The sequence below is a fragment of the Anomaloglossus baeobatrachus genome, chromosome 12 (genome assembly GCF_048569485.1).
Source record: "Anomaloglossus baeobatrachus isolate aAnoBae1 chromosome 12, aAnoBae1.hap1, whole genome shotgun sequence".
NCBI classification, from domain to species: domain Eukaryota; kingdom Metazoa; phylum Chordata; class Amphibia; order Anura; family Aromobatidae; genus Anomaloglossus; species Anomaloglossus baeobatrachus.
In genome coordinates this window covers 34,887,950-34,915,344 of record NC_134364.1, presented here as the reverse complement: position 1 = coordinate 34,915,344, position 27,395 = coordinate 34,887,950, and the positions used below count along the sequence as shown (strand labels likewise).

Here is a 27,395-nt window from a genome sequence, read left to right as displayed (position 1 = left end):
CACCACCTGAACCGAATACGTTGATCTTGGTCTCATCAAACCATTGGACATGGTTCCAGTTTTCCATGTCCTTAGTCTGCTTGTCTTCAGCAAACTGGTTGAGGGCCTTCTTGTGCATTTTCTTTAAAAGAGGCTTTCTTCTAGAAGAACAGCAATGGAGACCAATTTGCAATAAAATAAATTATTCCTTTTATGGTCTGCAGCACCCTGTTATACACTGTTTTCTCTGTTAGCTTATTTTCTTTAAAAGAGGCTTTCTTATAGGAGAACAGCCATGTAGACCAATTTAATGCAGTATGTGGCGTATGATTCGAGCACTGCCTGGTTGACCCCCCCCCCTCCGCCCTTTAACCTTTGTAGCAATGCTGGCAGCACTCATATGTCTATTTTGAAAAGACAACCTCTGGATATGATGCTAAGCATGTGCACTCAACTCCTTTGGTCGACCATAGTGAGGCCTGTTCTCTCTCAGTGGGACCTGTCTTGTTAAACCACTGTATGGTCTTGGCCACTGTGTTGCAGCTCAGATTGTGTTGGCAATCTTCTTATAGCCTCTGCCATCTTTATGTAAAGCAACAATTCCTTTTTCAGATTCACAGATAATTCTGTGCCATGGAGGAGCCATATTGAACTTCCAGGGACCAGTATGAGAGAGTGTGTGACTGATAACACCATGAAACACACCGGCTCCCCATTCACACCTCAGACCTTGCAACATGAAACCAGAAAGGGAAAATGGTTATTTGGGCACAATTTTGCCATTTTCATTTAGAAGTATATTTATTTTTGTTGCCAGCAGTTTAGACAGCTAAAAATTGTGATCACTGTGGTACTGAGCAGACTTTTTTTATTGCAGGGAGATCCTGTGTATGTCAACTATGGAACAGTTGAAGACTTCCAATACCTAACAAGGAATCTCTCTATGAATTTAACCGGCACTGTGGCAATTGCCAGATATGGTAAAATCTTCAGAGGTCACAAGGTTCGCAACTAAAATTAAAAATAGAAAAAAAACACGAATTTTTTTTTAGAATTAGGATCCATCGTCATTTCTTAATTTGTAAATTTAGGTGAAAAATGGAGAAAGATTTGGATGCGCCGGAATGATTTTATATTCCGATCCAGCAGACTATGTGGTTGGCAGCCTTGACAGAGTATACCCGTTGGATTGGTGGCTACCAGGGACGGGGACTCAGAGAGGAACTCTTTTTACAAACTATGGCGATCCCCAAACGCCATTCTACCCATCTACAAGTAAGGAGCGTGCAATCATGAATCGTCTGTAGATACAATTCACTGCTGTATAATACATGCTTTATACTTTAAGAAAGTACAATATATAATCTGTAGGATAAAGGCATGTTCACACGTTGTGTTTTTTACATAATTTTCCAGGAAAAAAGTGTAGTGTTTTACAGTATCAGGAAAGTGAGTAAGATCTGAAATCCCATGCACAGGCTTATGCTGCTTAATTTTTCCTTACAAGTTTGAAGCAGTTTCAAATCTGCATCATGTCAAATATTTTAACATTTCTGCAAGGTTTTTCCCCCATTCAAATGAATATATTTTAATTACTTTTTTTAATAAATAAAAAAAAAAAAAGGATAAAAAAGTTCTGTAAAAACAAGGGGAAAAAATGCTCGTTGTAGTCAGCATTTTTCCTGCCAACCCTCCAGTATTGGCAGATTTATATGCTGCAAATATGGAGCGTGTGCACATACCCATAGAATGTCATATGGACCATTAAGGTCTCCTATAAACATGGCCGCCATCAGGGCATGACAACCATGACTGGTGTATGGGGCCCAGTGAAGAGGGAGGCCCGGGGTAATTCTTATCTTAATTATTAAGCCCCGGGTCCGACAGGGCCCACTCTTCACCATGCCCCAGTCACAGCCACAGCAGAGGGGCTGGCTTTGTCGCTATGGCTACTACACATTGCTAATTTGCATGTGAAGGCCTTAGAGGGCATCACATGGAAATTAGCCATGTGCCGGAAGCAAGGTTAGTGGAGTAGAGCAGGGCGCCAGCGCGTCATCGTGCATCAGCGTGATGAAGTCATCACTCTGTGACCTCATCACACTGCTGCAGGCAATGCAAAGCCACGGAGGTGGTGAGGACATGGCGTCTGGTGGGGAAAGGTAGGCGCTCCATGAGCTGATGATCGCCTGGGGTGGAAGGGGCACCCACTGACCCCAGTCCCTGCCTTGCTTAAGCTGAATGTGTGTCAGAGGGCACTGTTTCTAATTATCCCATATTTGTTTAATGCCACTTCCGATGGTAAAATATTAAAACAACAAAAATTGAGGTATGGCTAGAGGCTGATGGAAGCAGAGGTTCAGTGAAATGGCTCTTTGCTGTGACTGTTTAATATTTGCAGCCCTTGCTACCTGAATAGGAAGAAGATGGGGAAAACTGATAGACCCCCAATGAGGCTTCAATTACTCTACCTCTCCTATCAAAAGAATAGGAGCTGTTCTGCAGTATTCAGCCCTAGGCACCACATTCAATGGAGCTGCACTTGACAGCTCTATCAGTCACATGAAAAATCCTACACATCTCACTACTGGGCCCTGTGGCAGCAACCAAGATGATAACATTGCCTAAATATCTTTATCCATGATTATCAACTGGGATATTCACTGGAATAGTCTTTAAGAGATTAAATTTAGAAAGGACTTGATAACTATCTGGAATTCCAAGTGCACTGTATGCAACTCACAGAAAGGATTAGACCTGCCTGATATCATACCACATTACTATGCTACCCATTTGGCCTTTTGGACTAAGCTTTAGTTCTGTCATAAATGGACAAAGGTGGAAAAGCTATATGGTTGGTGCCGATCCATACAAAATCTTTGATGTGGGGCAATCCTCCTAAAGTTCATCCTCACTTTATACTAGACCCTATTGTATATTTCAATATTTCAGAGACATATGATATAAAAGTAAGAATGGTGGACTATGGATGTCACATTCCTACCCATGAAGACACAAATCGCAAATTCTAGATGAATGAGTGAAGACCTAATGAGCAAAAGTGACGGATGGATTGCCAGTTGGTCGTGAAGGTTACATACAGGGGATGGTTTTTGGCAATGAAGGAGGAGAGGAGATAGAAAGCGAGATAACATGAACCTCGAGTGTGGCCAGAGAAACAGGGTGCAAACAAAGTTGAAACTAAAGACTGGAGACCAATCCTTGAACAGAGTGGCCCAAGCAAATAGTAGGACAGGACTCTAGTGGCCAGGCTCTTTAGCCATCAAGGTACCGATTAATCTTAACTGGCATTTGGACGTAATCAACCACCCAAGCGGTTTCTCGCTAAAAGTTCACCATGATGGAACCTCTAATCAGACTGGATGTGGGACTGCAGGAAGGGAGGGTTGACCGTCAAGGTGTGTGCTGTAATGCTAGACTGGGTTGTGCTGAGACTCAAAGGACCAGTAAGAGCTGAAGCAACCCAGAGGGAAGTTGAACTGTATCTGATAATGCTGTGCAAGACTATAACACGCCGGCAGAAATGTGCTGTCTGGAATTTGAAGTTATGAAAGTGAATGAAGTGTACAGTCAGTTGTGTACATAGAAATCATGGGGCCCCATAGCAGATATTCTATTTGCCCCCCCCCCATCTCCCAAAAATATAATTTTCATCTGGGTCACAGAAGAGCATATCTCAACTTTGCAGACCTTACAAAATCATTTTCTCCCTATTTAAGCCCCTAGAATCCCTTTTCATTGCACCAACAGTGCCCCACAAACACTTCACAATACTCCACAGTTAATGACTCCACAGTATCCTCCAAACACACAGTATGATGACCCTACTGTACCACCCTCAACTACCGGCAAATTGTGGTGACCTATTTACAATATGATCAATAAACAGTGAGCCCCCCACACATGCAGTATAATAGGAATACATACAGTATAATGGCCCCCACACCTCTTCACACTGTATAATGGCCCCCACTAGTTGTAGTGACGCCATCACGCTCGCTGCACTGTGATATCAAATGCCGAGGGAGAATGATGATCTTTCATCATTGCTTTCAACTGCATTGGCATCCTGGGAAGCCACTGCTTACAGTAAAGAATAGTTGTTTAATGAGAACTGTTGGTTTCCTTTTGAGTGTGAGTCATCATTCGGTCCTGGCCAGCCGATGTCCGCTGCAGTATGTGGCCTACATTGGTTCTAAGCCCGCACAGCACAAGTCCAAACACCCAACCAGGACTAGGTATTTCATGTAGCATGCCGAGACATCTGGAGTCAAACTCTTCCCCTCGATTTCCGTCCCGCGCCACTCTACATAAACATACAGTTCGTTTTCAACTATCTTCCAATTGTTCCGTGCTGACTCCCTTTTTTTAAGCTAAATTGCCCAGATATTTGACCTCTGGGGATGTAGTAGCCATGGTTTACTTGATTTCTTTGACTTTAGGGATCTGATTGAAGCACTGAGATGTCAAATTCTATCATTTGAGCACCTTAAGGAGAGTTATCCTGTATTCATTGTGGCAAGATATGGCTACAAAAAATATATTAGTATTTGAAAGCGATTATACTGTATATTAGACATACAAGGATCAAAGACCTGAATCTAATATTTATAACCTGTTAAACAGCTTTACCTCACCTTGGTCCTCAAAAGAACACCGGTACATGATACGTTATGAGAAATAGTACAGAAAAATCACTGATGTGGTCCCAAGCATTTAATAACTTGCTGCACAAAGAAAAGCAACTTAAGATTCTTGTTGTTACCTGGTGTACAGTAGAGTTACTTAAAAAATTAAACCCTAATACACCCAGCTAAAGGGAGCTGTGTGCTGTGGTTAGTGCAAAATTTTCTGGTGATATTGCTCCAAACCCCCAGACGTCACTCCTTCATGAGGTTTTGTGTTTTAAGGTTTTTTTTTTAATTATTATTTGGATTCCTCTGAATAAAGATAACAAGGAACATCTGTACTTCCTCAGTGCCGCTCCCGTGCCGGCTCTCTGCTGTTGCTTCCAGTCTTCGTTGACTTGACTGCAGCAGTGATGTCAGGTTGACCTCACTGCTGCAGCCAATCACTAGGCTTAGTGTTCTCCTGCTGTCAAAATTAGCATCACCATTGTGTCCAGTGATTTTCTTCAAGTGGGGAAATAATCATCTCTGCCTGGGTGAGTAGAAGCCGGTGTCAGAGGCCTCGTCTGACAAGTCAGGTCTCTCCCTATAATCCTCAGAGTTTCAGCTTAAAACCTAGTTGGCTATAATCACTTAGTAAGATTTATACTGTCCTTGCAGCTAGTGACAGCTTCTCTTTAATTCTTTATGAATGTAAAATCTTTATATTCACATAGTTTATAAACTTCCATTATAAATAAAAGTATATAAAATTTTTCCTTTTAGATTCTGCATTTTTCTTGGACCAAAAGAACATGAACCTACCCAAAATTCCAGTGACACCAATTGGTTACAATAATGCTGTGAAATATCTCAGGTATTCCAAAAGGATATGTCTAGTTATGGAAACCGTAAATTTTATATATATATATATATATATATATATATATATATATATATATATATATATATAAATTGCCTTATTCTGTCTGTCTGTCTGTCTGTCTTGCTCCAAAATTGTGTCCTTACTTACGGTGACACAAAGCTGATTGGCTGCTGAGCTCGCCATGGCCCCGCCCCCCCGCACGGATTGGCCGCTCGCCCAAGCTCCGCCCGCACACGGATTGGCCGGCCGCTCGCCCAGGCTCCGCCCCCACACGGATTGGCCTCTCGCCCCGGCACCCTGCACGCATTGGCAACTCTGCCACGCCCCGCCCCCCTCACGCAATGCACGCTCGCTCTGGCCCCGCCCCCTGCACGCATTCCCCGAACCGACACGGAGCCACGACTCCCAGGTGAGTACTGTACCCCCGGGAGCCCACATTAGCGTACGCCGCCAACCCAGCCGACACATACCCTCGCATTGCTGGGGTTGCCGCCGTATGCTGGTGTGGGCTCCCAAGCGAGCGGGGGACGGGATACGCTGGTAACCATGGTAGCATAGTTACCAGCGCATCAAGGTCCTGCAGCGGCGGAACATACACACGCACACACATAACAACACACACACACACACACATCAGATCACACTCACTCTCACACACACATCACATCGCATCCACACACTCACAACATCCTGGGATATCGCTTGCTTCTCTGCGGCGATCCTGTGGAGTGACCTTCCAGGACCTGCCGGAGGATCACATGGCCAGAAGCATGTGGTATCTCCGGATGTTGTGAGTGTGAGTGCGTATGTGCGATATCGTCAGTGTGTGTGTGAATGTATGCGATCGGATATGTGTGAGTGTGTTCTGATGTGTGAGTGTGTGTGTGTGTGAGTGTATGCGATCGGATCTGTGAGTGTCGGCAGAGGAGCACGGCGTGCTGGGGGAGGCTGGGAGGAGAGAGGCTGATCCTGGGGAAGGCTGGGAGGGGGAGGCTGATGCTGGGGGAGGCTGGGAGGAGAGAGGCTGATGCTGGGGTAGGCTGATGCTGGGGTAGGCTGATGCTGGGGGAGGCTGGGAGGGTGTAGGCTGATGCTGGGGTAGGCTGATGCTGGGGTAGGCTGATGCTGGGGGAGGCTGATGCTGGGGGAGGCTGGGGGGGTGTAGGCTGATGCTGGGGTAGGCTGATGCTGGGGGAGGCTGGGAGGGTGTAGGCTGATGCTATGGGAGGCTGAGAGGAGAGAGGCTGATGCTGGAGGAGGCTGGGAGGAGAGAGGCTGATGCTGGGGGAGGCTGGGAGGAGAGAGGCTGATGCTGGGGGAGGCGAGAGGCTGATGCTGGGGGAGGCGAGAGGCTGATGCTGGGGGAGGCTGGGAGGGGGAGGCTGATGCTGGGGGAGGCTGGGAGGAGGGAGGCTGGGAGGGGAGAGGCTGAGAGAAGAGAGGCTGATGCTGGGGGAGGCTGAGGCTGGGAGGAGAGAGGCTGATGCTGGGGACAGAGAGGCTGATGCTGGGGACAGAGAGGCTGATGCTGGGAGGAGAGAGGCTGATGCTGGGAGGAGAGAGGCTGATGCTGGGAGGAGAGAGGCTGATGCTGGGAGGAGAGAGGCTGACGCTGGGGGCAGAGAGGCTGATGCTGGTGCAGCATGGGGGATGGAGCACGATGGGGGGTGCGCAGCATGGGGGATGGAGCACGATGGGGAGTGCGCAGCATGGGGGATGGAGCACGTTTGGGAGTGCGCAGCATGGCGGATGGAGCACGTTTGGGAGTGCACAGCATGGCGGATGGAGCACGTTTGGGAGTGCGCAGCATGGCGGATGGAGCACGTTTGGGAGTGCGCAGCATGGCGGATGGAGCACGTTTGGGAGTGCGCAGCATGGCGGATGGAGCACGTTTGGGAGTGCGCAGCATGGCAGATGGACCACGTTTGGGAGTGCGCAGCATGGCGGATGGAGCACGTTTGGGAGTGCGCAGCATGGCGGATGGAGCACGTTTGGGAGTGCGCAGCATGGCGGATGGAGCACGTTTGGGAGTGCGCAGCATGGCGGATGGACCACGTTTGGGAGTGCGCAGCATGGCGGATGTAGCACGTTTGGGAGTGCGCAGCATGGCGGATGGAGCACGTTTGGGAGTGCGCAGCATGGCGGATGGAGCACGTTTGGGAGTGCGCAGCATGGCGGATGGACCATATTTGGGAGTGCGCAGCATGGCGGATGGAGCACGTTTGGGAGTGCGAAGCATGGCGGATGGAGCACGTTTGGGAGTGCGCAGCATGGTGGATGGAGCACGTTTGGGAGTGCGCAGCATGGCGGATGGAGCAAGTTTGGGAGTGCGCAGCATGGCGGATGGAGCAAGTTTGGGAGTGCGCAGCATGGCGGATGGACCACGTTTGGGAGTGCGCAGCATGGCGGATGGAGCACGTTTGGGAGTGCGCAGCATGGCGGATGGAGCACGATGGGGGGTGCGCAGCATGGGGGATGGAGCACGATGGGAGGTGCACACCTCCCCCCAACACACACACACAACACACCACACACACACTGGGAACCACAAACACCGCCCTACACAGACACCCACACACACAGATAATGCTGCACACACACAACACCCAACACACAAACACCACGGCATACATAAATATACGCACATACCATGCAACACACACACATTGCACAAAACATACCTCCCCCCAAAACACACCACACCCACACAAACCGCGCAACACACACACACACACAACGCTACAGACACACAGCGCTCCACAAACAACGCAACACACATACAACACCGCTCTCACCCCCCGCCACACCCAGACAACACCCAGAACATGTACAGCCCCTACACAAACACTTGGTAACTACAGACAACAACATTTATATATATATATACAAAAATCATACATTAACTACACAATACGTAAATTCTAGAATACCCGATGCGTAGAATCGGGCCACCTTCTAGTATATATATATATATACACATACACACACACTTATGAGCAAAGGGTTTTTGAACGTTTGACTTTTATGATCCATATCTCATCATACACTACAGCTTTGATCGCGAGACGACCTTCATTTTATAAACAATCATCTTGGCTATCTCATACATAAATTTGACTTGCACCGATTTACCATATGACTAGTTATGCAAATTCTTGTCATGTCACTGCACTGTTACTGTTTTGCTCCACTCCTAAAGAACTAAATTTACATTTTTATTATTTTGTAAATCTACCCTTGACTTTCAGCACTGCCTGAATCCTTCTGTGCTCTCGATCAGATTCCAGCACGTCTTGACCAAAATCTTCTACACGTTCCCAGTGTTGGCGTATACTGGTTGCCTCACTTGGATCTGTATACAGCTTTTTATATAACTCTGCCTACAAGTGTTTGATTGGGTTGAGGCCTGGGGACTGTGGGGACAATCCAGCATATCTACTTCATTGTTATTGAACTATTTCTTCTCCGATCTTGACCCATGCTTCTTGTCATTGTACTGTTGGAACATGCTGTCATCCTTTTCATACCCATAGTTCTCAAATGCATGAAGTAACTTGTCTTGTAGGATACTCACATATAGCTCAGCATTGAGATCACCATCGATCCTGGTCAAGTATCCAATGCCTTTGACTGTGATGCAACCCTATATCATCAGGCTTCCTACACCGAACTTGAGAGTTACTTCAATTTCTTGATCCATTAGCCCCTTTTTACTTTGTTTCTTCCAGACCTATTTATACCCATCACAGCCTAGTCTATTGACTTGTGTCTCATCATTCCAAATCACCCATTTCCAATCTTCTACTGTCCACTTTTTCTACTTTTTTGCAAACTGGAGCCGACGCTTCTTATGACCATACTGAAGTTGAGGTTTCTTCACCTTTTTTGGCCCACCATTCTAGACTTGTGTAACGTGCGTCGCACAGTGCTAGCATGGCCGTTTGTGGTCTCATTGCCGTGTTTGTTGTGCCAGAACTTAAAGACCTTGTGATGAGCCGACTTGTTGACCAATATTTTGTATGGACGTCACGTCTTTGCTTTTGAATGGATGGATGAACTTCATTTCATATTCTTCCAACTGTCATGGCACTCGCATGATACAGTTTGTCAATTTGCTTGGCCGAGTGACTGCTATTAATGAACTGGATGATGCGGTTTCTGTTTTATTGGAAAATCCTCTTCATGGCTGCTCATCAATTTGAACCAGTGACCTTTTGCTTGGAAATCAATTTAATAACACACTGAGCTATTAGTGAATGTGAGAACAAGTTATAATTTGTAGTATACAGAAGTAAAGGATTTTTCAAAACACCAGGAGCAAAACAGTAACAATGCAGTGACATGACAAGAATCTGCATAACTAATCATATGCTAACTAATTGCAAATCATATTTATGTATGAGAAGCCAAGTTAATGGTCTATAAAATGAAGGTAATCTTTGCTCAATCCTGTAGTAGATGGTGAGACATGGAGGCTGAAGGTCAAAAGTTCAAAACATTGTTACCTTTTTGCTCATCATTCTATATGTTTTTATGTCTATCATCAGGCCTGTGATTACACGCATCACTATGAATGACTATGGGGTGTACTCTGCCTTTTTCTGCAGTGTGCCATCAATGTGTTTCACAAGTAGAACCTCTGCAGCCAAAAACTGCATTGCCCACTTCACACCATGTTATTTCCTATTAAAATTTAGTGACCAAGAATGACAAACTTCATATCTATATCTGATTATTTTCCAATCATACATTTTAAAAAGGCATTTTATGGGACTTAAAAGGAAACCAGTCCCCAGTCTACTTCTGGCAAGTCAACCAAGATTAGAAAAGTATGCTGGGCAATCCTGAATTTTTTTTCTGAAGAGTCTTTATGCACAAGGACTACTATGTATTGTAATAATTTACTTTGGCTTATATTTATATTTCCCAGCAAGATGTCAGGAATGGAGGTGCCAAACAAGTGGAAAGGCAGGTTGAACATCACATACAGAGTTGGACCAGGGTTTGCTTCTCCGTATGAAAAAAGGTAACATTTTTAGAAAGACACCTAGCAGTGCCACCAAGAATGATCTGTGCCATGAAATGGCCAATTTACCTTTTTTTGCAGGAAATTCCTTAATATCACAGCAATATGCTGACATTTTGCTCAAATTATGAAAAAAATAAAGTTACATTTATCAGTGGGGCGTGAACTCCCCTAGACTTTTGTAGAACCTTTCTAACATAACCGACGAGGGTCACATAGTCTAGCAATTGCCATCAATGTCTATACAGAGACAACTTCTTTAATATGTTAGGTGTATCAAAGGTTTTTTTGCAGCTTAATTTAGTCTATTGTTTAATGTCAGCTCCTTTCACCAGGTTGAGCATGATAAACTCACCACATCATTAAACAATGGCTGCAGAGTTGAATAAAACTTTATTTTTTACATTTCTCCTCTCCATTGAGGAGATATTCGCTTGTAAAAATTAGAACTTATCAGAGATTTATTAATGTGGGCGTGTACTTCTTCCCCTGCATGGAGTTAACCAATTATAAACAGGCAGCAACATACAGGGGGGAAAAAAAACCCCACATCCACACTTTAGTGCAGTTTTCTGTGTGAGACATGCAATGGCAGACAGACTGCTCTCTTCACTAATTTTACTGCAGAATTGTGTGCTACTACAAAGTGCCAGGAGCGAATTAGAGAGGAGTGGGATTACAGACACCTTTCATCTGAGGGCAGTCAGTGTCCGGGTAAAGAATACAGCAGAGCTGAGTGTGACTACATCATCAGCTTTCATTTCAGGACAACCATTGTAGTGAGTTGGGGGGGGGAATCAAATATTCTACGCTATCTGTATGGGCATGCAAGTCATAGGAAGCTGAATAAAATGATATCTTGATATTTATGATCCACTCTTTTATTCCAGAGAAAGCCATATTTTTCTGAAATGTAAAATCGGACATAGATCTCCCTGAGAATCTGCTTCCAGGGTTTGTTTTACATGAAAGAGGTGAATCGATTTAGACAAAATTTGTGAACAATATTTGAGAGAAAGGGGCACGTTACACGCGTCAATTTATCGGAAGATATGTCGTCGGGGTCACGGTTTCCGTGACGCACATCCGGCCTTGTTCGCGACTTCGTTGCGTGCGACACCTACGAGTGACCCTAAACGATCGCAAAAGTTGCGAAAATCGTTGATCGCATACACGTCGTTCATTTTCTAAATATTGTTCGACTTGTCATACGCAGCAGACTGATTGATACGTGTGACACCCTGCCAACGATGAACAAGATCGATGGTGCGTACGTCATCTGCGACGCGGCCGTGTCTTTACACGCAAGGTTTCACGCCCCCGCTATGATTGGTGTTCACAACTGCGTTCAGATTTGTCCGCCGTGGTTTATAAGGCGGACGCAAAGTGTTATTTAAGTCATTTTTCCCTGTCAGCGGTCCTGTTTGTGTCTCATTTCCGAGCTCAGCTGTGGCGTTTTTGCAGTTCATTTGTCAATTATGTATGTAAACTATGGTCAATGATATGCCTCTGACGTTGCCGGAATCGTTGTGTATTATGCTTTGGTGTCACCCAGGGATAAGGGGTACTCAGATCCCGACCAAGGGGTCACTTTTGTAGGTGTACGGTGGCGTGACCCGGTCTGTGATCCCAGGCTCCACAATAAAAGGGGGATTAAGTAGGGGAAATTGTCCGTGACGCCACCCGTGGGTTGCGGTGACAAGGTGGTGGCACTGTCGCTGCCTCTGGGGACCATGCCCAGGACTGATGGTATGGGGCAGCAAGTCCCGGGACCCAATTGGGAGTTGTGGTGGTGGCAGGGATTGCAGGGAGTAGTACACTCACAGTTCGGTTATCGTAGTGCTGGATGAAGCTGGATTGATGTGGAGGGTCAGGAACGCAGATGGAAGAAATACTCAGAGTCCTTTGTAAACCAAATTGCTGGTAACTGGTGCCCACGGCTGCTGTGAGGACGGGTCCCACACCCGTGTGTGTAAATCAGGTGTTGTTCTCCTGCCTGCGATCTGTGTCTGCTCCGTGCACAGGTCTGAACAGGGTCCCGACAGCTGGCACCGGGGGGGCCACTACCCTCTCCCGGTCCACTTCGGTAGTGATGTGTCGGTCGCGAACGATCCGACACAAAGATCCGGCTCCCTGCTGTGAACAACAGGAGCCGGATCACCACTGTGAGCCGCTAAAATATCTAAACGGCTCTTTTCGCCTTCAAAACCCCGCCCACCCACGTCTAAACTCCACCTACTCAGCAATCTAATTGGGCGCTTGTAAGTGGGTGGGGCTTAGCAGTTGGTGGGCGGGGCTTTTTTGGCATTACTATAATCTTAAATATGTGTTCACCTGCGGTGAACACATATTTAATAAGGAGCCGAGAACGAGCTGAAAGATCCGGCTCTTTTTGGTGAACGGAGCCATAGGAACCGGATCACCAAAAGAGAGCCGGACTGCCCATCACTACACTTCGGGGCCCACAAGCGGCTGGCCTATTCCTCAGGCCCTTACTGCCACTCTCCCTAGCTCCCACCGGAGCTGCTTCCAGACTTGTCTCCTACTGTAGACTGACTGAAAACTAAACTCTGCTCTGCTCTTTCTAAGCTCCTCCCGCCCCTCCCTTTTCCTGGGGAGGGGGTGAGTGGAACCTGATTGGATGGTGTGTTTCTGTGTGTGGGAAACTCCCCAAGGGAGTGTGAGATCTGCACCAAAAACATGGATGCCGACCTCTGTGACACCCTGGTTTTGCCAGGGCGGCACACTTTGTGTCAGAGTCAACACGATCACCTTGATCTAACGATATATTGATAAACGATGTTGTGTCGTTTTGAATATGCACATGTGACCGCTCCTAGACGACCTATGTGCGATCTTGGGATATCGTATTTACAACCTGGGCGTGTCACATCGCTAACGAGATCGCATACAAAATCTTAGCGTGTAAAGCAGCCTAAAAAGAAGCCTTTTGTGTACATAGAAAAAGCTTTAGATTTTATGAGATGAGGTCAGCTCATGGAACAAAAGTGTTGCGTTCATATTTTTGTTCAGTGTATATACCAAAAGTATATTTTTGGGGCTTTACATTGTGATTTTCAGAAGGCAATGTGTGACACTGATCAGGAGCCATAGGTGGCACTAATATGTTAAGGAGGCATCACGGCGAGACTGAAATCCTCACAGGGTAATGTGTATGGCACTATTTTTAAGAGGCTCAGTATGTTGCACTAATTTTTTCAGGTTGGGACTAGGTGGTCTCAGATATTCAAGTGGCACTGTGGATGGTATTATATTCAAAAGGCATGGAGTGTAGCATTTCTTCTTTAGTATGTGCCAGGATTTTATTTACAGGGCAGTGTGTGGAGCACAGGGTTATGATGGCATCATATCTGGGGACCTAGTCTATGGTGTAATTGTATTTATGGATACATGGTCTGTTGCGATTTTCAGGTGGCGCAATGTCTTGCACTGTTACATTATTATAGTACACAGTGTGTTGCAGTATTATATTCAGGATGCAACGTGTGTGTGGGAGTATGAGATTTTTATGCTCATAGTGAGGAGTTGATTTGCTATAAAAGTGAGGCACTGAAGAAATCTTATTGGAAAACTATGCAGATCTATCGAAAGGCTGGCCCTCCCTTCTGGGGTGTCTCGGTCCATAGCTGCCAGGAAGCTTCCTTCCTGTCCTCCTCCGCCTTTCACGTAACACAGAGTGCCCTCCTCCCTACCACTTGTGGCAGGGAAAAGTCATGGTGGTCTGGGATGGATGGAAAACAAACAGGAAGACATAACTTGTCAGTTACCCAATATAAATGTTATTTAAAGGTTTTATTGTGTCTGACTGCCAAGTCAATAGTGGATTTTTAAAAATATTTATTAATATTTCAAATTAATAAAGATATAGTAAATATTATATTTTGTTATTAAAAGATAAGATTCAAATTGCTATACCAAAGAATCTAATGTTTATGTCTTTCCCTGCAGCAAAAGCTGCATTGCATTGGGTCCACCTGAGTATTTCACAGCCCATTTATAGATGGCAATTCTTGGTCCAGTGGGACCCGTACTTACAGTCTCATGTGTATGAGGCTATAAAGTTGGGTTAGGAGACCCTCGGTCAGTCTCGTCATTGAGATCCGTGAAGTATGTTTGTGTGAACCTGGCACCAAAATTGTACTTGTAGTTTCCTTCTAAATCCACATCTGGAGTATGTCACTCACGGACATGGGTTACAATAGGGTCCGTAGGAGTCAGAGAGACATGTTACAACTCTGCACAACTTGCAATCATAACACCTATAAGTCTTCCTTTTCTGGTGTCCCGTCTTGGCACATTTGCTTTAACATAAGATCCTGTTTAATGAAGGACTTGAAATTACACAGATTACCATTATCATAATAATACTCTTCGGTTCTCATCATTATTGAATGCGATTCTTAGAACATTATGAAACAGAAGGTTTCCTTAATGGACCATCATTTGAGTCAACAAATTTCTAAGTGCATATATGGAAATCAACCTCAAATTGCTAATAATAGGAAGGAACATGAATGCACCCATATTTATCCCCTGCCGCAACAATGAACAGAATTTATTTTACATTGATTGGTTGGAAAAAAAGCCTTTTGATAAAAACTGCCCATGTAACCATCGTCATAGATGATAATGCCACATCAGGACCATTATAAGAGCCATTGTAATCTGTGCAGAATCTAATGTTTATCTGTGCGGTGAGGCTGAATTGTAGCACAAAGAATATCTAAATGCGACGTCAGGATATCCACATTCCCAACGAAAAAAATAAAATAAATTATATACTCTTAAGGAAATTGTATCTAAATGAGACCATAGAAGCCTCTGAGGTGTATCATTATAATTAAAGGTATTCTTTGTCATTGAATGAATCTCTACAAGGCATCTTCTATTCAAGGCGAGTAGTCGGAAAGATAAATCAAGCATGAATAGAGATGAGCGGAAAGATCCATGGAGGATCAGGTCCGAATTTCTTGAAATTTGCAATTCAGCGCAAATCCGAACACTTACCGGGTATCATTAGATACACCATGGAAGCATCAGAGAGCAGGAAAATGTCATTTTACATGACCACACGGGCTCCCCAGAAGACCCTTCAGCTCTGACTAAATTACTGTTATTGTGAACAGTTTGGCTGAACATGAAATGATCTCTAAAAGGCATAAAGTTAAAAGATGACATATTTCATTTGTATTTTAGGCAAAAAAATAATATTTTCATCTTTTGCATTGGAAAATTATCAAAAAAGGTACCGTAAATGGGCCTTTACAAAGGTTTGGGCACCCTGCATGGTTATTACCTAGTAGCCTGCCCTTTGGCAGGTACCATAGCTCATAAATGCTTTTTTGTAGCAGCCAAAAGTCTTTCAATTCTTGTTTGAGGGATTTTCATTCATTCTTTCTTGGAGAAGTCTTCCAGTTCTGTGAGATCCCTGGCTCGTTTACCAGTTCTGTGAGATTCCTGGCTCGTCTACCAGTTCTGTGAGATTCCTGGCTCGTCTACCAGTTCTGTGAGATTCCTGGCTCGTCTACCAGTTCTGTGAGATTCCTGGCTCGTCTACCAGTTCTGTGAGATTCCTGGCTCGTCTACCAGTTCTGTGAGATTCCTGGCTCGTCTACCAATTCTGTGAGATTCCTGGCTCGTCTACCAGTTCTGTGAGATTCCTGGCTCGTCTACCAGTTCTGTGAGATTCCTGGCTCGTCTACCAATTCTGTGAGATTCCTGGCTCGTCTTCCAGTTTTGTAAGATTCCTGGCTCGTCTTGAATGCACTGCTCTTTTGAACTCTAGTCACCGATTTTCAATGATGTTTGGATCAGGGGATTATGAGGGCCTCTGTAAAACATTCAGTTTGCGCATTTTGAAGTCATCTATTGTGGATTTTGACTTGTGTTTTGGATCATTATACATTTGTAGAAGCTATTCTCTTTTCAACTTTAACTTTTTTACATATGGTGTTCTGTTTGCATCAAGAATTACATTGAATCCATTCTTTCCTCTACCCGTGAAATGTTCTCCGAGCCATTTGCTGCAACACAACTCCAAAGCATGATTGATCCACCCCCATGCTTAATGGTTGGCAAAATGTTCTTGTCCTGAGCCCTTTTTTCTCTCCACACATACAAAAGAGTTCTATTTTAACCTCATCGGTCCACAGGACTGGTTTCCAAAATGCACCGAGCTGGTTTAAGGGGTACTTTGCACGCTGCGACATCGCTAGCCGATGCTAGCGATGCCAGGCGTGATAGTACCCGCCCCTGTCACACATGCGATATCTTGTGATAGCTGCCGTAGTGAACATTATCGCTACGGCAGCTACACACGCACTTTCCTGCCCTGCGACGTCGCTCTGGCCGGCGACCCGCCTCCTTCCTAAGGGGGCGGGGGGTTGTGCGGTGTCACAGCGACGTCACAGGGCAGGCAGCCAATAGAAGCAGAGGGGCGGAGATGAGCAGGACGTAAACATCCCGCCCACCTCCTTCCTTCCACATAGCTGGTGGAGGCAGGTAAGGAGATGTTCCTCGCTTCTGCGGCTTCACACACAGCGATGTGTGCTGCCGCAGGAACGAGGAACAACATCGTATGTCCTATTTGTGCGACATTATGAAAATGTCCGACACTACACAGATCACCGATTTACGACGCTTTTGCGATCGTTTATCGGCGCATCTAGGCTTTACACGTTGCGACATCGTTACCGGCGCCGGATGTGCATCACTTTCGATTTGACCCCGAAGATATCGCATTAGCGATGTCGCAACGTGCAAAGTACCCCTAACTCTTCACAGTAACAGTAATTTTGACCATTGGTGCCCAAACCTTTACATGCCACTGTATATATTAATGTTTTACAAGACTGGTATCTGAGTTTTTATGGTGTTGGTCATATAGATAATGTCTTCTTCTCCGACTCATTTTATCCCCGAGATATCTGCTTGCTCGGCAGATCAATTTACATTAGTCACAGTTTTAATTCTTTATTTTTTTGTTAACAGCAAGATAAAACTGTATGTGAAAACATATAATGTACAGAAAAGTATTAAGAATGTCTTTGGATTTATTGAAGGACAGTATGAGCCTGGTAAGTAAAAGCACTACAAAAATCAGTGCACTGTCTAATTAAATGGGACTTTATATTCTGATATTCCGTGTATAATGCATTCAATGTCATTAGAAGGAATTTCCTTAATACGGCTATTACTAGTTCCTTGGAAGATGGCAGTACAAGCAAGGTAATAACTGTCCAAAACTGAGCATAACTAACAGAAAAGAATAGTTGTTAAGCCGGGTATTTATTAATCTTCTATATGCAACAACTTTTCAAACTAGTGACGAATGATCAGGTTTTTTTTAAAAAAGTTTTGTAAAAATCTGATCAGAGAAGTTTCCTTCAGGACCATCTTTGGAACCAAATTACTGTCTATTAATAGGTGATAATTATTGTCATCTATTGACCGCTCTCTGCACAGTCACACGCTGACATTACCTACTGAAATCATAAATGCAGCTGTAAATGGCACTTACAGATTATATAATGGCCCCTTCAATCGCACAAGCCAAATATTAATGGTTTTACACACGGAAATGGAAGTATTTGGGGAATCCTTTATAGCAATTTCCTTTCCAGGTACAGTATATTCTAATGGCTTTGGCCTTCAGGCAGTGCCTATGATGCCATAGTGGTAAGGGATGGCGCAAGGCAATGAATGGCACTGTAGAGTAAGGGGGTTCAATTGGGACTGATCAGGAACACCCCCGCTCCATTCACACAGGGGGCTTTACAGTATGAACGTCACATTAAAGATGTTACCCACTACCCTAACTCATTTCATTTTTTTATTCATCAGTCGTCCTATTATGTGCCAGTAAATGCATCCATACTCTTATATTGATATAAACCTTCTTTCATGCAGATAGCATCACTTTGTGTCTGCCAACCTCCGCTCTGAGGTTTACATCCATCCCTTCCTCTTCCCAGGCTCACAGTGCTCCGTTACTACAAGTTACATAATTCAATGCAGTTGCCTGTTATCCAGCACTTAGCTCCCCCCCTCCCTTCTCCACTCTGTGCTGCTGAAGATATTGGGAGATACCAAGTGTTACAGCAGCCCAGGGTAGGTACCAGCCCATCTGACAATTGTCATATGGCTAGTAAAGCCCTGTCACTGTGTCTGTTATACAAAGTTCTGCCTGTCATGATCCATGACGGTATCTGCTTTGGCAGTGTTCCAGCCCTGGCCTGATCATGTCAAGGGTTAACTTCCCTCTTCCTGTTCCCAGGACGCTATATCTAGCCACTTCTCCCTTTGTGCCTTGCCAGTTATATTCTGCCTTTGGTGTGTGTAGCTGGCTCTGGTGAGTTCCTGATCTGTCCAACCACATTCCTCTGATCCCTGTGTCTGTTTACCTCCTCCAAGGCCGTCCCTCCTATCTTATCTCCTTGTCTTGTGTACATTGACTTCTAGGTATGACTTAAGCTTTGGCCCGACCTGATTCTCCATCTCCCCTCTGACACCTCAGTTAGGGGTGCTTCACACAAAGCGAGCTCGCTGCCGAGATCGCTGCTGAGTCACGCTTTTTGTGACGCAGCAGTGACCTCATTAGCGATCTCGCTGTGTCTGACACTGAGCAGTGATCTGGCCCCTGCTGCGAGATCGCTGCTCGTTACACACAGCCCTGGTTCGTTTTCTTCAAAGGCGCTCTCCCGCTGTGACACACAGATCACTGTGTGTGACAGCGAGAGAGCGACGAAATGAAGCGAGCAGGGAGCAGGAGCCGGCATCTGGCAGCTGCGGTAAGCTGTAACCAAGATAAACATCGGGTAACCAAGGTGGTTACCCGATATTTACCTTAGTTACCAGCCTCCGCAGCTCTCACGCTGCCTGTGCTGCCGGCTCCGGCTCTCTGCACATGTAGCTGCTGTACACATCGGGTTAATTAACCCGATGTGTACTGTAGCTAGGAGAGCAAGGAGCCAGCGCTAAGCTAAGCGGTGTGCGCTGGTAACTAATGTAAACATCGGGTAACCATACCCGATGTTTACCTTAGTTACCAGTGTCCGCAGCTTCCAGACGTCGGCTCCGTGCAAGCGCAGCGTCGCTTGCACGTCGCTGCTGGCTGGGGGCTGGTCACTGGTCGCTGGTGAGATCTGCCTGTTTGACAGCTCACCAGCGACCATGTAGCGATGCAGCAGCGATCCTGACCAGGTCAGATCGCTGCTGCATCGCTAAAGTGTGAAGGTACCCTTACTGACAGGCTCTTGACCCCGTGATTTGTTTCTCACTATGTGTTTGATTGCTCCTCTGTACTTAAGGTACCGTCACACATAACGAGATCGCTAGCGAGATCGCAGCTGAGTCACGGTTTCTGTGACGCAGTAGCAATCCCGTTAGCGATCTCGTTATGTGTGACACCTACCAGCGATCAGGCCCCTGCTGTGAGATCTCTAGTCGTTGCACAATGGTCCAGGCCATTTTCTTCAAAGGCGATGTCCTGCTGTGCAGGACCCATCGCTGTATTTGACACTGTGTGACAGGGTCACAGTGACTGCTGAGATCGTTATACAGGTCGCTACTGCGAATTGTATTGTTCCTGCATCGCTGGTAAGATCTGACTGTGTGACCTCTCACCTGCGACCTCCCAGCGACTTACCTGCGATCTTTATCAGGTTGCATTGTTTTCGGGATCGCTGGTAAGTCGTTGTGTGTGACTGGGCCTTTAGTCTCGCCTGTAGTTCCCGTCTTGGCTTGTTTGACTATTCTATTGCCACCTTGTGGTGACTTCACTGTACTACTCCTGGGCAGGTTTATTTGCCTCGTTCTCTACTCTGCTGCCATCTAGTGGAGTTTGTGTTGCACTTCCTCAGTACACCCAGTACTACAGTGTGACATTGCCCTTATCAGCTGCCCACATCAGTGATTGGGTTACCTAAACCCTTTGGTAGTAAAGTGCTGCTATCTACATTTCAAAAGCAAAAGGCGTCTACCCCTGCTGTTACTGCTGAATTAAATGGTCAGCTCAGCTTGTGAGGCAGATTAATTGTGATTCACACCAAAACATCTACACCCACCATCAGAAGCCCAGTGACAATTTCCTTTCATTTGATCTGATTTCTGTTATGGAAAAGGAAGCATCAGAGGAGGAAGAAGAATCTGCATAAGGCCTAAGCCACACGGCGAGAAAATCGGTGCGAGTGGAGTGTGATAAAACATCGCATTCCACTCGGACCAATTCTAGCCTGTGTGTCTGCGCACATGAGCGATTATTTTCTCAGCCCTAATCGGACCAAGAAAACAATTCCAGCATGCTGCGATTGTAATGCGAGACTCTTTTCTCTCACACCCATTCAAGTGAATGGGGCGAGAGACAAATCGCACTGCACTCGCAGTACACCGGTGTACCACGTGTGCAGAGCGAGAATCGCAATAGCCGGCTACGGAGGAGAGAGGGAAATAAATCTCTCCTTCCCATCCTCCGTGCCGGCCCGCCCCTCCTCAGAGCCAGACCGCCCCCCGCAGCTGAGGTCCGCTCGCACAGTCGGACCGCAGTCGCAGGGATACCAGCATGACACTCGGCTCCTGTCGTGCTGACAGCGTGAGCCGAGTGTCATGCCAGTATCGCACTAGTGCCCCGTGTGGCCCCGGCCTAACAATCCAGTACTATGTGATTTCTGCTGAGATGCGCTCATAGAAGCTATACATCCAATACAAATATATTACAAAAGGTATTGTTTTGTAGAGCTACGATATATGGCAAGGGCGTGAAAAAGTAGTGGAAAACCCTTTTAATTATCGAATTTCTAAATAATTGCTGTGTAAAATACATAAACAGAATAATTTTCTTTCTTTTCTTTGCATAGATCGTTATGTGATTCTAGGCAATCACCGAGATGCTTGGGTATTTGGTGCCATTGATCCATCCAGTGCCACAGCTACTTTGATGGAATTGAGCAGAGCATTATCAAAGCTACTTCAAAAAGGTATATACTGAGGGGGAACTACCTTATTACCATCTTAAAAGACATTTCCATTTTCAACATTTATAACATAACATATCGACACAAAATGTCATAAATGTCTCAGATGTGGGTCTCATCTATCTGTAGAATGGGAGAAAAGAGGTAGCAAATGTTTGATGATCTTGAATTTTTGGAACTCCCACAGAAGTGAAAAAAAGGCAATCATCTATGCCACACAAAACGCCTCAAAAACTCCCGTTTTAAAGTTTGGTACAGATCCTAGTGGTGGGATATCCTGGACAGGGGTTCCTAAACAGCCCAAGTTTGTGTGATGGCATTGTCTAACCTATTCCACTGATGACTTTGCTGTCATCTATAGAAGTGTAGGCCATGAAAGGTGCGCACCAGACCTGATGCCACCTTGGCTCACCCTGGCACAGGGGTTGCACATGCCTGGCTCCTTACTACTAGTGTGGTGCAAGTTACAATTGCCTATAAAATTGTGCCCACTGCTTAACAATCAGGTCTTTAAAACAGCTACAATCACAAAGTAGTCTTTACTGCTACAACAGGATCTATATAAAGGTGTCAAAATGAGAATTACCAACACAACAGTGCCAACCACAGTGCCCCCTTGAAAACATAATTATCTCCCTTTTAGGTCCTACAATGATGTCTATGCCTTTAACAAGCAGCAACCCGATCAAGATGTAGCCCGTGCCAATAAATGCTTAATTTCGAAAAGATTTTCCAGGTTGTTAATAAATTTCTGCAATGCATCCATCTCACTATAGAGGGCTGTTATCTTGACAATGCGCAGTTTGTACACTGTCAGGATTTCGCGTTATTGCCAGACATGCGAACTCTCATATGGGATTTGCAGGTGCCATAATTAATCTTTCCTGCTTCTCTCAACACCCTATGGAGAGAAGCGGAAAATAAACTAGTTGACAAATGACCACAAGTATGCACATCGCATAAGAGAGGTTCACGTGACGATGCAATCTAACTAGTTAACAGGCACAGGTGGATCAGAGATCCACCTGCGCCTGTTAACTAGTTAGATCGCACTGTGAAACTGATCAGATCTGCAGACCTGTGTGGGGAATAATGCGGGCTTGTTAAAGAGACAGATACGTCCCAGGTCGTAAAGGGTTTAAAAGGAAATCTGACACCATGAGAAAGCTGCCCAATTGACTGGTACAATAGTATAGAGCAGAGGTCTCAAACACGCGGGCCGCGGGCCGCATGCGGACCTTCAGGTGGCTTCTTGCGGCCCGCTGGCCCGTGGACCCGGTAAAGATGGCGACCGGTGCAAGGGGCCACAGCCTCCAGCTGTCTATTTCAGCTTACAGTTTTGCCTTTGCCGCGCACAGTGAAGTTCTCGCTGCAGAACGCAATAACAGCCGCCTGCCAATCAGAGGCAAGCACCTGCTGCATATGACCTCAGATGCTTACCTGTGATTGGCCAGTGGCTGTTGTGCAGTGAGAACTGCTCTGAGTGCTCTGCACGCGCTGGCAGAAAGTTCAGCAGTGACAGCAGCTGTGATCATTATCGGGTCCCCGTGCCTGCGTGCTCCCGAGCCGACGGAGGATAGGTGAGCAGAATGTATTTGTGTGTGTGTGTGTGTGTGTGTGTGTTTCTGTTGCTGGCTGAGGCTGCACAGGGTGTGTGTGTGTGTGTGTCGCACTACCGTAGCTAAGGCTGAACAGTGTCTATGTTGCTAGCTGAGGCTGCAGAGGGGGAGTGTGTGGCAGCTGAGAGTGGGTGTGTGTGTGTGTGTGTGTGTGTGTGTGTGTGTGTTTTGCTAGCTGAGGCTGCACTGTGGGTGTCTGTTAGCTGAGGCTGCACAGGGTTTGTGTGTGTGTGTGTGTGTGTGTGTGTCAGCTGAGGCTGCACAGGCTGTGTGTGTGTGTGTCAGCTGAGGCTGCACAGGGTGTGTGTGTCAGCTGAGGCTGCACAGGGAGTGTGTGTGTCAGCTGAGGCTGCACAGGGTGTGTGTGTGTGTCAGCTGAGGCTGCACAGGGGGGGTGTGTGTGTGTGTCAGCTGAGGCTGCACAGGGTGTGTGTGTGTGTGTGTGTGTCAGCTGAGGCTGCACAAGGTGTGTGTGTGTCAGCTGAGGCTGCACAGGGTGTGTGTGTGTAAGCTGAGGCTGCACAGGGGGGGTGTGTGTGTGTCAGCTGAGGCTGCACAGGGTGTGTGTGTGTGTGTGTGTGTGTCAGCTGAGGCTGCACAGGGAGTGTGTGTGTCAGCTGAGGCAGCACAGGGTGTGTGTGTGTGTGTGTGTGTGTGTGTCAGCTGAGGCTGCACAGGGTGTGTGTGTGTGTGTGTGTGTCAGCTGAGGCTGCACAGGGTGTGTGTGTGTCAGCTGAGGCTGCACAGGGTGTGTGTGTGTGTGTGTGTCAGCTGAGGCTGCACAGGGGGGGGTGTGTGTGTCAGCTGAGGCTGCACAGGGTGTGTGTGTGTGTGTGTGTGTGTGTGTCAGCTGAGGCTGCACAGGGTGTGTGTGTGTGTGTGTGTGTGTGTGTGTGTCAGCTGAGGCTGCACAGGGTGTGTGTGTGTGTGTGTGTGTCAGCTGAGGCTGCACAGGGGGTGTGTGTGTGTGTGTCAGCTGAGGCTGCACAGGGGTGTGTGTGTGTGTGTGTGTCTGCTGAGGCTGCACAGGGGGTGTGTGTGCGTGTGTGTGTCAGCTGAGGCTGCACAGGGGGTGTGTGTGTGTCAGCTGAGGCTGCACAGGGGGTGTGTGTCAGCTGAGGCGGCACAGGGTGTGTGTCTGTGTCAGCTGAGGCTACACAGGGTTTGTGTGTGTGTCTGTTAGCTGAAGCTGCACAGGGTTTGTGTGTGTGTGTGTCTGTTAATCGGAAGCTGCACAGGGTGTGTGTGTGTGTTTACTACAAGAAGACATGCATGGGGCACATTAATACAAGAAGGGGACCTACATGAAGCACATTACTATAGGAAGGGGACCTGCATATGGGGCACATTACCACAAGAAGGGGACCTGCATGGGGGCACATTATTATAAGAAGGGGACCTGCATGGGGGCACATTGCTACAAGAAGGGGTCCTGCATGGGGCACATTGCTACAAGGTGGGACCAGGATGGGCACATTACTACAAGAAGGAGTCCTGCATGGGGCACATTGCTACAAGGTGGGACCAGGATGGGCACATTACTACAAGGAGTCCTGCATGGGGCACATTGCTACAAGGTGGGACCAGGATGGGCACATTACTACAAGAAGGAGTCCTGCATGGGGCACATTGCTACAAGGTGGGACCAGGATGGGCACATTAATACAAGAAGGAGTCCTGCATGGGGCACATTGCTAAAAGAAGGGGAGCTGCATGGAGGGATATTAATACAAGAAGAGGACCTGCATGGGGCACATTGCTACAAGGGGACAAGGATGAGCACATTTTTACAGAATGGGGAACAGGATGGGGCACATTACTACAAGATGTTAGCCAAAATTACTATGCGGTGCTAATTGTAAATAAAACTGTATTACTTACAAAAAAAATGTGTGCGTTTATATATATATATATATATATATATATATATATATATATTATATATATAGTACCACTACCAATGTCACTTTGTCCTGAAAAGAATGCGGCCTCTCAAATTATTTTTTTTCTGTGTGCGGCCCATACACCCAGCCGAGTTTGAGACCCCTGGTATAGAGCATAAAAAGCAGAGCAGATAATATACAGTATTATGAAAAACAGATTTGTTATTTTATTAATTCAAATCTTTGCTCATTCTGGTCGTAACCATTGATTGACAGTGTTACCAATGCATTGAAAAAGAACTATCAATCTCTAGGACCGCCCATTATTAGGACCACCTGTTATGAGGACCGCCCACTAGACTCCCGGGCAAAATTTAAATGGCTACAAAACAAGTACAATACTAAATTTTCTTTGCCATAAACTCGCTATTGATCGACTTCTCACTATTTACGCTATAGAATGATGTGGCAGGGCAGATACAATGTCCAACATGACAGTTTTGGGGGGTGGGTTTGTAGTCAATGTGAAATTTTTGGGGAAAAATGTGATTTTTTTGTAAATTTCCCATAAGTTTATAATAAAACCCTGTCTGAAAAAAATCACTCAATATCTCATAATGTATATCTTTTTTCTTATCAAAAGCAATAAAAAAAAAAAGGAATCAGTCTTCTGAATCTTGCGTGAATGTTTTTACTTTTGTCACACATTTATGACTTCGGAAAAGCAGCCAAGTTTGTTCACATCTATTCTGAGCCCAGAAAATAGCAGCTATTTTTACATTTATCAAAGATTCCCGAGATCTGACTTGATACACTGTTCGGTCTCATCTGACTTAACAGACATGTCATCTGCACTGATAAAACAATTTTCACCTCTTTAGAATGGATGTAGCAGGGTTTAAAAGTGAATCTGTCAGCCCATACCGACAGTAGTGATATAGAAGGGTTAATAGTTTCTATATTTCTTGATTTTAAATATTTTATTGTTCCATTAGTATATCTGATGTAGGTTCATAGCCATTATGGAGCCTTCGGAATGAGAAACAAGCTCAAGGATTATTATTGTCTGCTAAATGTTCTTCTTATCTCATATGCATGACTCTACATTTTTGTTTTTCTCAAACGTAAAAGGTCATATGATTAACTTGTACATTTCCAGCTAGAAGCCTTTTTTTTGCAATATCACATTGATCTGTAAATGGTATAAATAATCTGTACCTTGGCTAAATAAACAGAAAACTGATCATGCTCACATGAATGCAGGTCTTTTCTCCGAGCGCTCGATATTGATTAGGCCTAAAGAGGCCTAATTCAGAGGACCTCACTGGTGATCCCAAAAGCTGACTTTTGAAACAGAACAGCTACCACAGTAGAAACGAAGTACAAAGCCTTAGAGGTGATATATACCCTATAAAAAAAAACAAAATAAAATACGCACCTCTACATTTTAAATTTGGATAAACTGAAGTTTAATTATATATGCCAGTTAGTGTGCTCAGTGTCAGTGCACCCTGTTTGTGGTCAAGAGGTTCTGTGCTCCCTGCCACCCACCGGCTTTGGATTCTCACATCTCCCTCATTGTGCTGCCTAGCACAGAAAGCTCAACCAAATCAGCGCTGTCAATCACCAGAGAGAGTGAGGTGTGGGAATCCAAAACCGGTAGGTGGCAGGGAGCACAGAACCTCTTGGCCACAAACGGGGTGCACTGACATTGAGCACACTAATTAGCATATTGGATTAAGCTTCCGTTTCTGCAGAACAGAGGCAGAGATTAGAGCAATACAGATTTAATTTTTATAGGGGTTACATTCCACACACGGCCATCTGCTTAGTTGATACACTCCTTTTAAAAAAAAAAGGGGAAAAATGAATAATTTCATGTTGCTGGCTATGTTTTTTTTTGTATTTTACATAAAATCTTATAGAAAATGAAGACTCTGGATAATACTTTATTAATAGGTCTTGCTTCCCTGCTTTGTGAAGCTGCTAGCTATTCAATCTCATATCACTCAAGACAGTCCTGAATACCTGATCAGGCTTTTCTATCATTCTTGCCTTTATTGATCACTGATTGAAGGGTTAAAAGGGGATTTTATTGGAAAAGCCCTTTAATAACCACTAGAGGCACTGTAACACCCCAATATTATACAGTCTGACACAACCAGTGTCGCCATCTCTCTGGAAAATTGATGGCTATTGGTGGTACCTCTGCAATCAGCATTTGATACACCAATATATCGGAGAACAGAATATTCTAGGGCTGCACAGCAGAGGAGAGCTCAAACAATGGCCAGATTTTTTTTTCCTATTTGTGGTAAATTATTGTAAAGCTACATTCAGAAAAACATTTTTGGTCCCAGCGCTGCCTGTAATAAAAAAAAAA

The 27,395-nt window shown here is 45.5% G+C and overlaps 1 protein-coding gene across 1 annotated transcript in view; it reads left to right on the top strand.

Annotated features, from left to right (window-relative positions):
• LOC142257844 (putative N-acetylated-alpha-linked acidic dipeptidase) overlaps nt 1-27,395 on the top strand; it is a 193,230-nt gene that overhangs the window by 52,285 nt on the left and 113,550 nt on the right. Inside the window, exons 4-9 of the mRNA XM_075330092.1 lie at nt 857-982; nt 1,071-1,254; nt 5,394-5,484; nt 10,424-10,519; nt 17,531-17,616; nt 21,394-21,513. Of these exons, the coding sequence (XP_075186207.1) occupies nt 857-982; nt 1,071-1,254; nt 5,394-5,484; nt 10,424-10,519; nt 17,531-17,616; nt 21,394-21,513 (703 nt within the window). The remainder of the gene's footprint in view (nt 1-856; nt 983-1,070; nt 1,255-5,393; nt 5,485-10,423; nt 10,520-17,530; nt 17,617-21,393; nt 21,514-27,395) is intronic.